The sequence below is a fragment of the Danio rerio genome, chromosome 7 (assembly GCF_049306965.1).
Source record: "Danio rerio strain Tuebingen ecotype United States chromosome 7, GRCz12tu, whole genome shotgun sequence".
Taxonomy (NCBI): domain Eukaryota; kingdom Metazoa; phylum Chordata; class Actinopteri; order Cypriniformes; family Danionidae; genus Danio; species Danio rerio.
Window position 1 is genome coordinate 34853692 of NC_133182.1, and position 13615 is coordinate 34867306.

The window sequence follows — 13615 nt, forward strand, 5'->3', positions numbered from 1 at the left end:
CGTCACTCTTCCCAGAATGTCTTTGATATCTCCTGCCTGCTGTGATAACCCGTGTTTGCTCTGGGTGTGTGCTGTGAATAATTGGTGGGTTTTGGACTGACTTTGAGGTCACCGATTTGCCCCACATGCCTCTCATTGTGTGTAACAGTGAAATTCTTTCCAACACTACACTTACATCAACTGATACCTTAAAGGGACAGTTCACCTAAATTAAAAGTAATTTTAATGACTTTTTGAATTTAGTGACTCTTTTTGAAAGTGAATAGTGCTGTGAAACTCAAACAAAAAGTATAATGGAGCCATGTGATTTTGTTTTTGCATGTACAAGTATCTAACAGCAGGGGGCACAGTTCAGTGTAGCTGTGTTGTTATGCATGTGCCACATGTCTGCCTGCTCTAATAAGTCTTTCTTGCATCGTTAAGTCTTTTGTTAGTTGAAATAGGAATGTGGCACTCCTCAAAAAATAGTTCTGAATGTTAATATTGATGTTGTGTTGTGTATGGATCAGAGAGTGGTGACTTTTTGAGTAAATAAGTTGGCATATCGTTGAGGGGAAATGTGGAAATGTTTGACTAGAACACAATACAGTATTGTGTAAGTGAACTACAGCAGTGGTGAAGTCATCCAGTAGACATCAAGCTCTGCTGCTGTGCACAGTGTGCATCACACCACTGCCCATTCATAAACGTATACAGAAAATGCATCTTTATTCATGTAAACTCGCAGTTATGTGGTCACACAATCCATCTTTTTATGATATTCTACATGCGCAAACATCAGAACATAGTCAATGACTTCTCATGTAGTTTTCACTCATTTATGGTGTTTTTCTTTCTCATCAACACACATACACACACAAACACTGCTCCATACTGTGTTCCTTTGCCAAATGACTCAGATGACTCAAGCAAACTTGCCCATCCAATTACATTCAATCTCGAAATGCCTCGTCCAATCAATACATTCTGTTTTAGCCAATGAGATAACTGTTGTAACAAAATGTCTTAGCCAATGAGATCCGAGTCCTGGAGTCAGTGTTTTTTCTTCTTCACAGCTCAGTTGCTTGGAGTTTCTCTCAGGGACAAGACAATATGTGGACTGAATGTAATATTCTAAGCAAACCATGTTGGTGTGTGTTTTAGAGATGCCATTGAAAGTGCTGGCCGTTTGTATAACCAAGTGGACGAGCTGGTTCACAGACTGGTGATGCTGTCCAATAAATGCACACAGGAACTGGAATTCATCATGGAGTTTAACAGCCTGGAGGAGGGATTCAAAGAGGTGAGGACTAACGTTTAAATTTTGAACTCTATTGACCAATGAGTTAACACTTTAAAATGATAGTTCATTAGTAAATGTTAGCTAGTGTATTTACTAACATGAACAAGCAATTAATAATACATTATCATGGTATTTATTCATCTTTGTTAACATTTGTTGATGTTATTTAAGTTAAATAATGTTAGTTCATTGTTAGTTCATGTTCACTCAGTGCATTGACCACTAATAACCACAACTGTTGATGTAATTATACATTAATAAAAACTTTACAAAATTAGTCATATTTGGGACCAGACAGAATCTGCGGACATTTTTTGCTGTTTCTGCTGAGAAGTTTGTAAAAAAAACGACGGATTTATGTGGAATAATTTTGGGAGTATCATAACTATAAACTAAATATATATATAAAAAACACCTTTTTAAATTTTTTTAATGTTTACAATGCAATTCGAATTAGATCCACTTATTTAAAATCATATGAACATTTTCATATTAGTCAATATTATTACTGAAATTAATTTAAAAACTGAATTAATATAAATGTACACACATTTACACAAGTAAATACATAGACTCAATGATGGGCTAAAAATCTGCAGATTTCTGTGCGCAAAGATTCCGTGTGTGGCTAGTCATACTTAATTAATGTTAGTATATACATTAACTAAGCTTAACTAATGGACAATTATTCTATAGTGTTACCCCTGTTGACTGTAACTGTAAGAGCTGCATCTGAAACTTATGCTATAATATTATTGTTAATAAGTAATATGCTTCATTGTCTGTTCTACCTTTATGTCTCATACTTCCTCTAAAAATAGATACATTTTAAAATTTTGTTTATGAATTAGGATTAGTTTTCTTTAAATATGCACTCATTGAATCACAGGTTTAATGTGGACTTTTAAACACGTTTTTGTTTTAATTTAAACTTGAAAATCAAAGAACAATATATTAAAAAATAAAGGATATTAATAATTTATTAAAATACATCATCTCACCATTTAATGTAATTCATCTAGTTATTTTAATGAACCCTTGAATTTAACAGATCACAGTTTTACCTATAAAGTAATTGGTGATGAGAAAAATCTGATTATGGAAATACATTTTTTTGTTTGTTTGAAAATTTATTGTCCCATTTCTTGGACAACCATGACTTTACCAGAACATATTACAACACAAAAAAATTACATGTATAAAAGAAAATCAAAAAAGTAAATAAGAAAGCATAAATTAGAAATAAACGACCCCTGGTTTAATTAAATAATTGTAACGTTGATACATGTATTAGTAGACAAGCTTGAAAAAAATATTTGCATTGATTTGTATTTGCAAAGTATTCTCTCAACTGTGGATTCTGCTGCATATCTGGCCAGTTTGTGTTTTTTAAGATATTTAAGCCTTTTTTTTTTTATTTAAAACTTGAAAAATCGTGAATACTGAACTGCTGTCTACGTGCACACAGACTCACAAACAGCCTCACTTAGCTGAGCACTGTCCTGGTGATTTATTCATCTAATTGTTTTAATGGACATATGTGCCCAGCAGCAAAAATCCTGTTGGTGTGGATAAAGCGGAAGTTGCTGAGAAACTGATTAGCCATACACACACACACACACACACACACATCATGAGAAAGTGTAATTTAGCACCCAAGCATCTGTATCAAATAACATCCATAAGATTGATGTGTTTGTGTGCTCACGTTTCAGTCTACTGCCAAATCCAACTGTCACGAGAACAAAACGCATAAATACGTCATGAGCCATTCTCAGAATAAAGCTGGGCTGTTGCAGGAATAACTGACATATGTTGTCTACACAACTGATTGTATCTAATATGTTGATTGTGTGTGTATGTAGGTTAGTCAGTGGATAGAAGAGGTGGGAGAGTCTCGTCTGCAGACGCTGAGCGAGCTGGAGGATTCCTTGGAGCAGTTACATCATAAGCAGAGCATCTTCAGAGAATTTTACACAGCTGCATATGTACGTCAACTCTTACCACACTTTTTGCAGACAACTTTTAAGATTTTCTTAACAAATGGCTCATAATAGTTTTATTTGGACTGAGAGGTGATATTTTACTGCGGTAGTTAAACATTTATTTAATTGTGTCAACATGGGCTTCAAGAGCGGTTATCGCTGTTTAAATGTAGTCACCTCAGTCGCACCCTCTGCTTTCATACCAGTTGAGTGTGTAATTCGGGGGGTGTGTGTGTGTGTGTGTGTGTGTTCAGGAACACTGTAAGAGTGGTGAAGCTCTCCTCAAGCGTTTAGAGAAGTGGGAAGACGTCTCCTCTGCAGAGCTGCAAGTGTATGAGGTGAAAGTACGTTCATTCTGGGTGCATCTGCGGGATTTCTCTCAGCGAGTGGAGGATACCAAGGATAAAATAGACAAGACTGTTCAACTCTATGAGTTCTTTGATAAGGTAAGGGCTCAGTGGTTGAGCATAATATGCATGACTTGTCTCTGTTCTTTCTTTCTTTCTGCAACTAAGCTTACTTTGTACTTTTTTTTCTTTTTTCTTTTTTACATTCAACATCAGAAATCATTTGACTCCAGCTATTAGGTTAACCTAACCTAAACCTAAGTGGCCTATAGCTGTATTATCTTTATAATTATGCTGCAGTGTGTGTTTTAACAAATGTTTTTAAAGAGATGTTTTTTGAAAAAATTTTAGACAATTTTTAGAGTATTAGTAATTAGTTGTTGGTTGTCAGATTTCTGAATGAGTTATTATAGGAATCATTTATCCTAAAATGAGTTGTTATTTAATGTACATAGCTAGATTTTTCTCTCTCTTTATATAACACAAGATGTTTGGACCCCATTTAGTTTAGTTTCAACTAAGAAAGGAAGTCAAACCGTTTATGATTTCTACATGTTTGCAGGTAAATGATAAGAAGTTTTTGAGGTTCTACTTGATATTTTCTCGATACTAGAAAAATTTGAACTGGTCTGGTGAATAATGGGAGATTACTCGACACACCAGTACTGATTTTTAATTGTAAGGTGTGTTCATTGTTCACAGTTGTTATCTTAATGCATGAATTTATTCATTTGTGATTAATTTAATCAGTGTGCTTTTCACCAGTGCAGTTTCATCACTTGGGTTTAAAAATGCATTAGCTGTTTTCCATGCATTTATTCTTTCACTTATACGTTTCAAGTTTTCTTTCTTTTTTTGCAGTAGAGCTTTTATTCTTTCTTCTCTCAGTTTTCTTATTCTTTGTATGCGATTCTTAATTGTTTTTATAGGAAATATTCTTCAATTGTCAAAAACTTTTAAAATTTTTATTTAGTTTGGTCTAAATTTGGTTTCATCATAATTAAGTAGGCTTAGTGACCTTCTAAGTAGCACTGGCGACCCCTGGTGGGGGTCATGACCCCTCAGCTTTAGACATAATGTTGAACTGACACTATCTGTCCTCTAGTGTTTCGTGTTTCGAAACAACCTAAGATCTGAATAAAAGGTTTTAAACAAAAAAAGAAAAAAACTGTAGTGTGGTAATACCTTTGTGTGGTCGGAGAGAATTGTAATGAATTAAATCATAAACTATTCCTACAATTTTTTTTCTGTTTTCTCAAATAATGATAAAACCTTTTACAATTAGCAGATAATCTGATTTTAGCATCATGTTTAAGTTTCTCAAAGTGATAGATATGGAGGACAGGTTCATGTAGTTTGTCCATGAGTTCCTCTGGAAAGACTACCGTGTTTCTAAAGCAGAATCTATCATGGAAATCACTCACTGTCAGTGATGTCATGCAAACAAACACACATGCACGATTGTTTCTGTGATCAGACCATTGTGTTTTTCCTCTATAGTGGCACTGGGAGAGTCTTGAAGGCTTCGGTCTGTCTTCAGTGTTTCCCCTGTGAGCCTCAGCAGGGACAGATGGTTATGTTGGCTGACCGCTATCAGGTTTTAGCATTAGCATAATCATAGTGCTCTTCCTGACTCATCAGATTATCCACACACAGACCTCTTGATCTGTTGGCATGGCGACTTCGTCTCCTGCTGTACATTGGCATATTGACAAATGTTGTCAATGTATTTGTGAATGAATCAAGGCTGGATTCATACAACTTACAACTTCCTGTTCCTAGATGCTTCTCACAGCTCCCATGTTTATCCTCTTTGGTCTTTAGCACTGGAGAGTCTTTGTGCCGTTGTGTTAAGATGCATGATGACACTTGTGGAGCTCACTGGCGGAGGCATCGGACTGGTTTTGCATGGATGCTTGTTCACACCACCTGTCCTTTCACACCCGTTCCAGTGAATTCATTTTCCTATGTTTGATTCCTAAGCTTGACTTGTCCTCGATGACAGACTGGCTCATCCCAGATTTAGAAAGTGACTGTTTGAGTGTGCTGCTCAGCAACCACTCCAAGCAGAGCTGATGAAGTGGCCAGTGTGGATTGTAGTCATCAAACAATGTGTGGTATGACAGCTGAGGCTGAACGAACCGGAACAACTGAAGATAGGACGGTATGAAGGAATGAACAAATGAATCAGAGGTTCTAAATACATGGAAAAGTGGGACAGACATTGAAGTATCTCTAGCAGGTTTTCTGTAGTTAATGTGACTTGAAGTTTTGCTTGGAAATGTACACTGTTCGCTTACCTGATTTCACCAAGTAGGACATGTTTCTGGATTAACATCTATGTTGGTCCTGGAACAACATTCCAATAAGCCAATCATAATTAAGGGATATGTTTACCAGTTAAGTTTAGGCTTACTGTTAGGTTTATGCCATACCTGCCAACACTCCCGAGAGTTTCCTGTTTTTCCGCCACCCTCCCGTTTTGTTATTTCTCCCGTAAAACTCCTGTACCATTTTTTTGACCAAAAATGATGTTCCAGGATCATAGCAAAATTATTACATGCATACACTATTATCCAAATATTTGGTCCAAATATTTTAAAATGCTTAACAAAGCTGTGTTTGTATTATAATTATACAGTCAAAATATTTGTACTACAATTTGATGAAATAGTGTTACAGTTTAGAGTAGTTTTTTGTTTTATATTGTAAGATATTACTCCAATGCCCCAAAAATTAAAGACATTTCACTTCCATATGAGCTAAAATCTTTCACTTTAAAATAAACATCTAAAGTGAGTCAGGGAATGAATTAATTTGGTCTGACCTTACCGGGCGCTGTGTAAGCTCACTGACACACATTGGGTGACAAACATAATATTGACAATCTATTGTCTGGATCAGAGCCCTGCAGGCAATCACAGCAGCCATCAGTGCAGAAAGTGACAGTGAAGCTGTGAGCATCAGCCCTGTGATACAGCCTGAGGCTCAGAGACACTGGACTCCAGTGTGTGAGACCCAATCCTTTCTCTTCCAGATGGTCTGTGTGTGTGGAAGAGCACAGAGACTGAGGAATCACTGAGATGGGGTTTGATGGCAGGATGAGGACAAAGTGATGTTCTGACTGGATCTATTGACTGTAATGCTTTTTAAACCAGTTTGGGGCCAGTTTATTGTCAGCATAGATTTTCATGAGTTACACAATGCAATATATTTTAAATCAATTTAGACATTCTTATTAGTGTGTAAGGTGTCTATTAGGAAGCTCATTTCTTCTTTTGTACTACATAGTTTTAAGCCTAAGACCTTGGGGGCTCTATTTTAACAAACTTAGGGCGCAAAAGCATCAAGGGCATGTCTGAATCCACTTGCGCTATTTTAAAGACAGATAAATACTCTGTTCGGTAGTGCATGGTCTAACAGGGTTGAGCTTATTCCCCTAATGAGCTCTGGGTGTGTTTTGAGAATAAACTAATCAGAGTCTCATCTCCCATTCCCTTTAAGAGTCAGTTGCATCATGCCATGGCGCATTTGCTATTTACATGGCGGACATTGTAAGTGGTAAAACTGAACGCTTCACTAGCGAGAAAACAGTTAAACAGATCTGTAGCACAAGGATAAAGAATGAGCCTCCTCCAATCAGCCTTTCACTTTCTCTTTCTTTCGTGGATAAGGAAATGGTGTCGTATGCACAGACATCCATTAGTCAACATAATTAATTTTGTTTATGCGCAAAGATTTGTTTCAAAACTATTTCTATATTCAGTTCTAATTTCCAGCAAACTAATAAATGAATAATAATAATGAAGTGTGTTCAAAAAAACTGAGTTATGTCCAAACACACATGTCCTATGCCCCATGTGGTCCAAAACCCGACATGTCGACAAATCTAAGCTTGTTTTTAATAAAACTAATATAAATATGCATATAATATATAATGCTGCTAATAATAATAACATTATACAGATGCAAATTGTCATGAAAAAAAACCCAAAAAATCCCTCCGAGATGAAGAAGGCATTTGTAATTTGTAGTAATACTTTTATAACTTTATTCCATTAGTTATTTTTCATTTGTAACGATATTTGCCTATTGCTGTACATCCTGTGTGTTTTAAGCAATGTGTAAGCGAGGCGCATAACTAACGTGCTCTGCTTAAACCCTAGACCTGCTTTCAGCTGGTCTATTGCTGGTCTATTTTAGTTCCTCAATAGCAATGTGCCAACAATGCACCTTAACACACCTCTTTTCTAGACCAGAACGCCCATGATTCCACAAAGTGGCGCAAATGGATTTGCTATTTAAACAACATAGCGGAAAATGGGAAAATTGTGTATGACAGGGCCCTGAAAGTTAGAAAGAAACAGCATCTCCTTGTTGTCATTATAATGAATATACAACAGCACAGCTTTTCCACTAAAGAACTGAATTAACACACAGCTGGCTTCTGCTGAGAGGAGAGGATTGGCATGTTTATGCCCTCTCACAGTGAATGTAAATGTGTGATAAATGGGTTTTTCATTTATTAAGTTACTTCATGACAATCCAGGTTAAAGTTCTTTCCAACTTGTTTTATTCTCATCATGTCATTTTAGCATTGTTTATGTTATATTGTAGATTGTATATATTGTAGCATTTATTAAAATTTTAAATCAGATTTTTTTTGCTGTCTGCTTTAAATTTTTATGTTGGCTCAAATGAACTTCTAGTCACCTCAACTTTCATCAATGAAATGACTAAAAATGTTGAGTTAAACTTTTTAAAACTTAAACATGTAGTTGAAACTTAAGTTAAAGCAGCATAACATACTTGTTGCCTTGACTTTTTGTCATTACATTGCTTACAATGCAGTGTACAAAGCAACAATTTATTAACAAATAAAAGTTTATTTTGTTTTCCTGCAGTTTTTAGATTTTATTTTTGATTTATTTGAGTTAACACTCTTCATGGTGTATTTAACAGTAGTTACTCTGAAAACAGCAGTAATTAAATGTTTAGAATTGCATCAGTTAGAGTATAATTTATCATTTGAGCAAATCCAGCAGTGACACTTGCAGCATTTGTTATTCTGGAATAATGTATCTGTGCAACATACTGTGAGCGGTTGGGTATTGATTAAGTTATTGATACTCCTGTGTCTCCAAGGAATGAGCTCTTTCCCCACACGCCTTCTGCTGCTGTCTTTCCTCTAATCCAACTCTAGCTTGAATTTAGGCAGGATTACAGTACAACTTACTTCACCACATAAGTGCTACACATTCAGAACCAGTTAAACATATATGCCTGACCCCAATATTCTTAAATAACCAGAACTATAAGCCATGCTCATACTGTAATACGTCATTTCCTCTCCTCACAGCATTAGTGAGAATGTGTATGCTTATAAATCATCAGCTGTGCCTCACTTTACCCTTCTCATCACCTCTCCGGATTTTTCACTCTGTCTGCATGTGGGTTCACAAGGTCCAGTTAACACCACCGTGCCAAGTTTCAGGCATCGCTTTGCCGTCTTTGCTTTGCCCTTTCTGGTGAGGGGCTTTATAGTATTGTTGACAGACACCCTCCTGTCCCATCCCCCCTTCCCTCTTTGCTGTCTCCCTCCCTTTAGTGAAGTTGCTGGGGCAGACCCATCTGGTATTTAGACTTGCATTTGCCTGTGAATAGCAGGGAGGTGGGGAGAGGAGGAGAGTGGGCGCCACTGGCTCTCTCTCCTAGTTACTTTGTCATTCTCAGTGAGAGGGAGAGAAAAGGATGACCGCCGCTGCTCCGTGCTCCGGTCATGGGACCACCGGCGTCTTAGCCGAGCAGGAAAATGGATATAGCCATGGAGAGGTAGGAATGCTTAAATCTGCAGTGATTTGTGGTACGGAGACTGATGTGTGGTACTGTTAGCAGTGCACAGGAAGTTTGTTTTAGTCTTCAAGAACTTGTCAAGGCTTGCATTTCTGGTGCAACAGAATTGAAGGACCAACTCAAAACACTTTTGAATGGAGCACTATGGGTATCTTTGGAGAGTTCCGTACGCTTCACTCAATCTCCACCCCCTTTTTTCTGGCTCTCTTCAATCTTGTTCATTCATGCGCTGGTAAAGTGTGTATGCAAGAGGAAACTCGAGCTGTAAGTGTGTGAACTGCAGTGTTTTTAATAGAGTTTCCTCTCAGCATGTGGTATTGACCAACATTTCTCACACAGATTGGAGTTTGCTGCCATGGGCAAATGGCCACATCAGGGGGTTTATGCCATCCATTATCTCCGTCTAACTCTACACCTTGTTAGTCAGATCATTATGGAAGTGGATTACTTCGGCTTTGCCCCCAGAGCATGTTTTGAGGAGGGATGATATGCATGCAGACTCATAGTATTCTGCCATTCAGGTCTTCTTAGTTCTGTGGGTGACAAAAATGACATCAGTGTATCTTTACTCATCTTCCAGCCCACAGGATGTTTAGACCTTTGTGTGTGTTGGTGTGTTGGCTTCATAAAGTATCCTGTAGAGTGATGTAATGTGAAACTGTGAAAGTGATATGTAAGATGTGCTTTCTTTAAGACCGGACAGTTTAGGGTCAACCGGAAAATGCTGAATATGTTCAGCATATTAGAATGATTTCTGAAGAAACTTGTGACATTCAGTATTTACTTTATTATACTATAATAAATCTCTCACTGGTCATTTGGTAGTGTCTATTAAAATGTCTTATCACATAAAGCCCTGTTAGTATCTACACACTCTACTGCAATTTGTCATTGGAAGCCTATCCTGGGTTTCCGTGGGTTCCTAAAAAGTCTTTAAATGTCTTAAATTTTAAAACATAATTTTAGGCCTTAAAAAGTCTTAAATTCACTGACAAATTGTGTTGTATTTCTTGAATTGGTTTTAACAGGCCTTAATTTTGCTTTGTCCAAGTAAAGCTACTCAATTTTGGCTGATATCAATCTAATAGCCAACAACACATCTCCATAAAACCTTATTTTTTATATGTAAGTTTTTTTCTTTTTTAATACTTAATTTTTAGGGGTTTTTAGCCTTTAATGAATAGAATAGTGCAAAGAATTGACAGGAAATAGTTGGCAACAGAGAGAGGGGAAGGGTCGGCAAAGGACCTCGAGCCAAGAATCGAACTAGGGTCTCCTTGAGCATCTTGGTGCTTTATGTCGGTGCACTTAACCACTAGGCTATAGTAACGATATATTAAATTTTTTTAATGCAAAAAGATACAGTTTACAACAGGTGTTAGACATTTTTACCACAAATTACCCTAATTAAATTCCTTAATCAGGGAAAAAAAACTAGTGGTCTTAAAATTGTCTTAAAAAGTCTTAAATTTGACTTGATGAAACCTGCAGAAACCCTGTCTATCAAAATTGCATAAGTATGTTTTTATGGGGAATATTTATTTCACTGTTTGTAGGACACATGACTCTATAACTGTACTTTTGTCCTGACCAGAAGCCTATTTGTGTGTTTGATTACCGAGAGAGCTTTGGCTAGGTTTTGTTTATAAAACATTGATGCTCAAATAGCCATTAAATTTAAGTTGGCTGTCATTCTGTCAAGTGTGGATATAATCATACTGATTAAAAGGATTCAAGCGTTCTTCGTGGCATCCATTAACTCTTCTTTAGATCTTAAACAGCTAGTTGTACCTGCACTCATTCAAAATAAGATGTTTTTTCTTTTTCTTTTTTTCTGTTGAGTAATAGTTTTATAGCTTATTATTTAGGCACAAACTATATTTCAGTTTTAATCTGAACACTTAGTTTGTTATTACACCAGTATGCTCAGCTTTAAATATATTTTATATTTAAAGTATACTTTGTGGTCATGTGCACAAACACATGTACTATGTGCACACTAGAAACAGTTATTTTTGATCAACTTCTATGGTCTTTCAGACATATTGGTTTATAAAATGGCTTTGTACTTTATACTAGAATTGCAGATATCTGTTAACGCAAAAAAAAAAAAATGTAGTTAGAGGAATCTGACTGTACACATACAGTACTCTTGTATTATGCTGAAGATGTACTGTAGACATTTCACAGGTTTCCCTTCTCATTTAAAATGCACCATCATTAACCATTGTGAGAGAGCCCAGCAAACAATTTTGTGTTTAATAGATGTCTAATAGACATCTAAATGTCTATCTGTAGACATTTATAGCTGTCAGTGAAAATCTAATAGACATCTAAGAATATCCCAAAACCAGACTAGTGGTCAAATAGACAGATTAAACAGACTTTATATGTAAAGTCATTCGTTTCTGTTTATTTAATGACTAGTTTAGTTTTGGCCTATTTATAGACGTCTATTAGATTTTCACTGACAGCCCAAATTTAGCCTTGTTTTAGCCAAGACGACTTTGTTTAGACATCTATTAGACATCTTTTAAAAACAAAAAAGTGCTTGCTGGGAGGTGTGCTGTGTTTACACAAATAGTCACTGGATCTGGAGCTACTAAACCACTATACAAGGCACATGGAAGAAAATGCAAACTAGATTCCAGCACTATCTGTAACAAAAAGGAGCCAAATTTATTTGAAATGTTGCCAACACATTTTGGCTTTAAATAGCCATGAGAAAGCGTTTTAACCCAAAACGCATTGGCATCAATTCTAATAAATTTGTCTCTTTTTTTGTTACAGGCAGTGCTGAATCTTTTTTGTTTATAGCTCACACCGATATCCTACAGGTGAACACTTTGTTTGTGTCTCAAGAGAATATGTCAAAAAGAGTTTATTTTGGTCTCTTGGATTTGGCAGGGGGTCTGTAAAACAGTGTAAGACTCGGGGTGATCCTGTTTAATTAGTTAAGAAAATGCAGGTGACTGCTTTGAAATAATCAGAACCCTGGATGGAAAACTCATTATCCAGTCACCTCTAGCATGCTCCAATCCCAATGAGCGTGTGTGTGCATTTATGACCCTGCTTAGTGAACAGCATCTCCTTCTCTTTTCTCCTAATCATCCACATGTCTTTGACAACATTTATCGACCAGTGGATCTGTTTTCTCATTGTGCAGCTTGACTGGGCATGAGGCATGTGTCCCCCAAGCAGACCACCCTTTCTGGACAGTTCCCCCCAAAAACATTAGACTCTTCTTTATACATCATTGCCCCTAAAAACCCCCAACGACAACAGGAGACAGCACTCTGCGGGACAAAGCAAGCCCCATGCACTATTAATTAGGTGTGTCTGTCTTTTGTGGCGGTCTGACTGTGGCCTCCTGTCTCCCGGTCCTTGTGTCCTGCTCTGTTGTGGCAGAACCTGGGGTTAGCACCTGTGGATACAAAACACTGACCTCCTGACTCGTTCACTTACAACAACTGAAAGATGATAAACAAAATGTATGCAATGGTTGACCTCCCATGTTGTCCTTTTCGAGCTCTGTAAAGAACAGGAGGAGGAAAGTGCAAAGTAAAAGGGCTGTCAGTTTTCTGTTCACAGCTTGTTAATGACATGTTGACTAATCTCTGGTGAGTTTGCACCTTGCTCTCATTAGCCACCTGGATAGCATGTGCTGAACATACAAAAACATTTTCAAAGGAGCTGAGAACTCCCGGTCACAAAGTAGACAATTTCATATAATGTTAATTCAGAAAAGTCTTAATTCAAAAAAGTCTTAATTCAGATTTTAGTGCAAAATTCTTTTGGTTTCTTCAATGTGTTAAAAATAATAAAATATTTATATTATGAACTTATGATTTTTCATTTTTTTAAAGATATTTCTTTTATTAAAATTACTTTTCTACTAGTTAGTAGACCTAAAATAAGTAAGCCACTTTTGATTTCTGGAAAAACTAGATTTTTGAATTTGATTTATTATAAAATAAAAACACACCAGAAACTGCAATCTCTTTGGTCTTAGATTTTCATTAAGTCTTCATTTGTCATTTTTCTTTTTTGGTTGACTAATATGTATTCCCATAAGGCATGTAAGTGTTTGCGTGACCTAATAAGATTTTTTTGAGGGCTGGACCATGTGTGCAGGGGGGTTTAAGTAG

The 13615-nt window shown here is 36.5% G+C and overlaps 1 protein-coding gene across 24 annotated transcripts in view; it reads left to right on the forward strand.

Moving 5' to 3' along the window:
• plekhg4 (pleckstrin homology domain containing, family G (with RhoGef domain) member 4) overlaps positions 1 to 13615 on the forward strand; it is a 119357-nt gene that overhangs the window by 86495 nt on the left and 19247 nt on the right. For all 24 annotated transcript variants that reach the window (XM_073908649.1, XM_073908658.1, XM_073908643.1 and 21 more), the window contains 3 exons: positions 1144 to 1282; positions 3148 to 3270; positions 3522 to 3713. In XM_073908649.1, coding sequence (XP_073764750.1) covers positions 1144 to 1282; positions 3148 to 3270; positions 3522 to 3713 — 454 coding nt within the window. The remainder of the gene's footprint in view (positions 1 to 1143; positions 1283 to 3147; positions 3271 to 3521; positions 3714 to 13615) is intronic.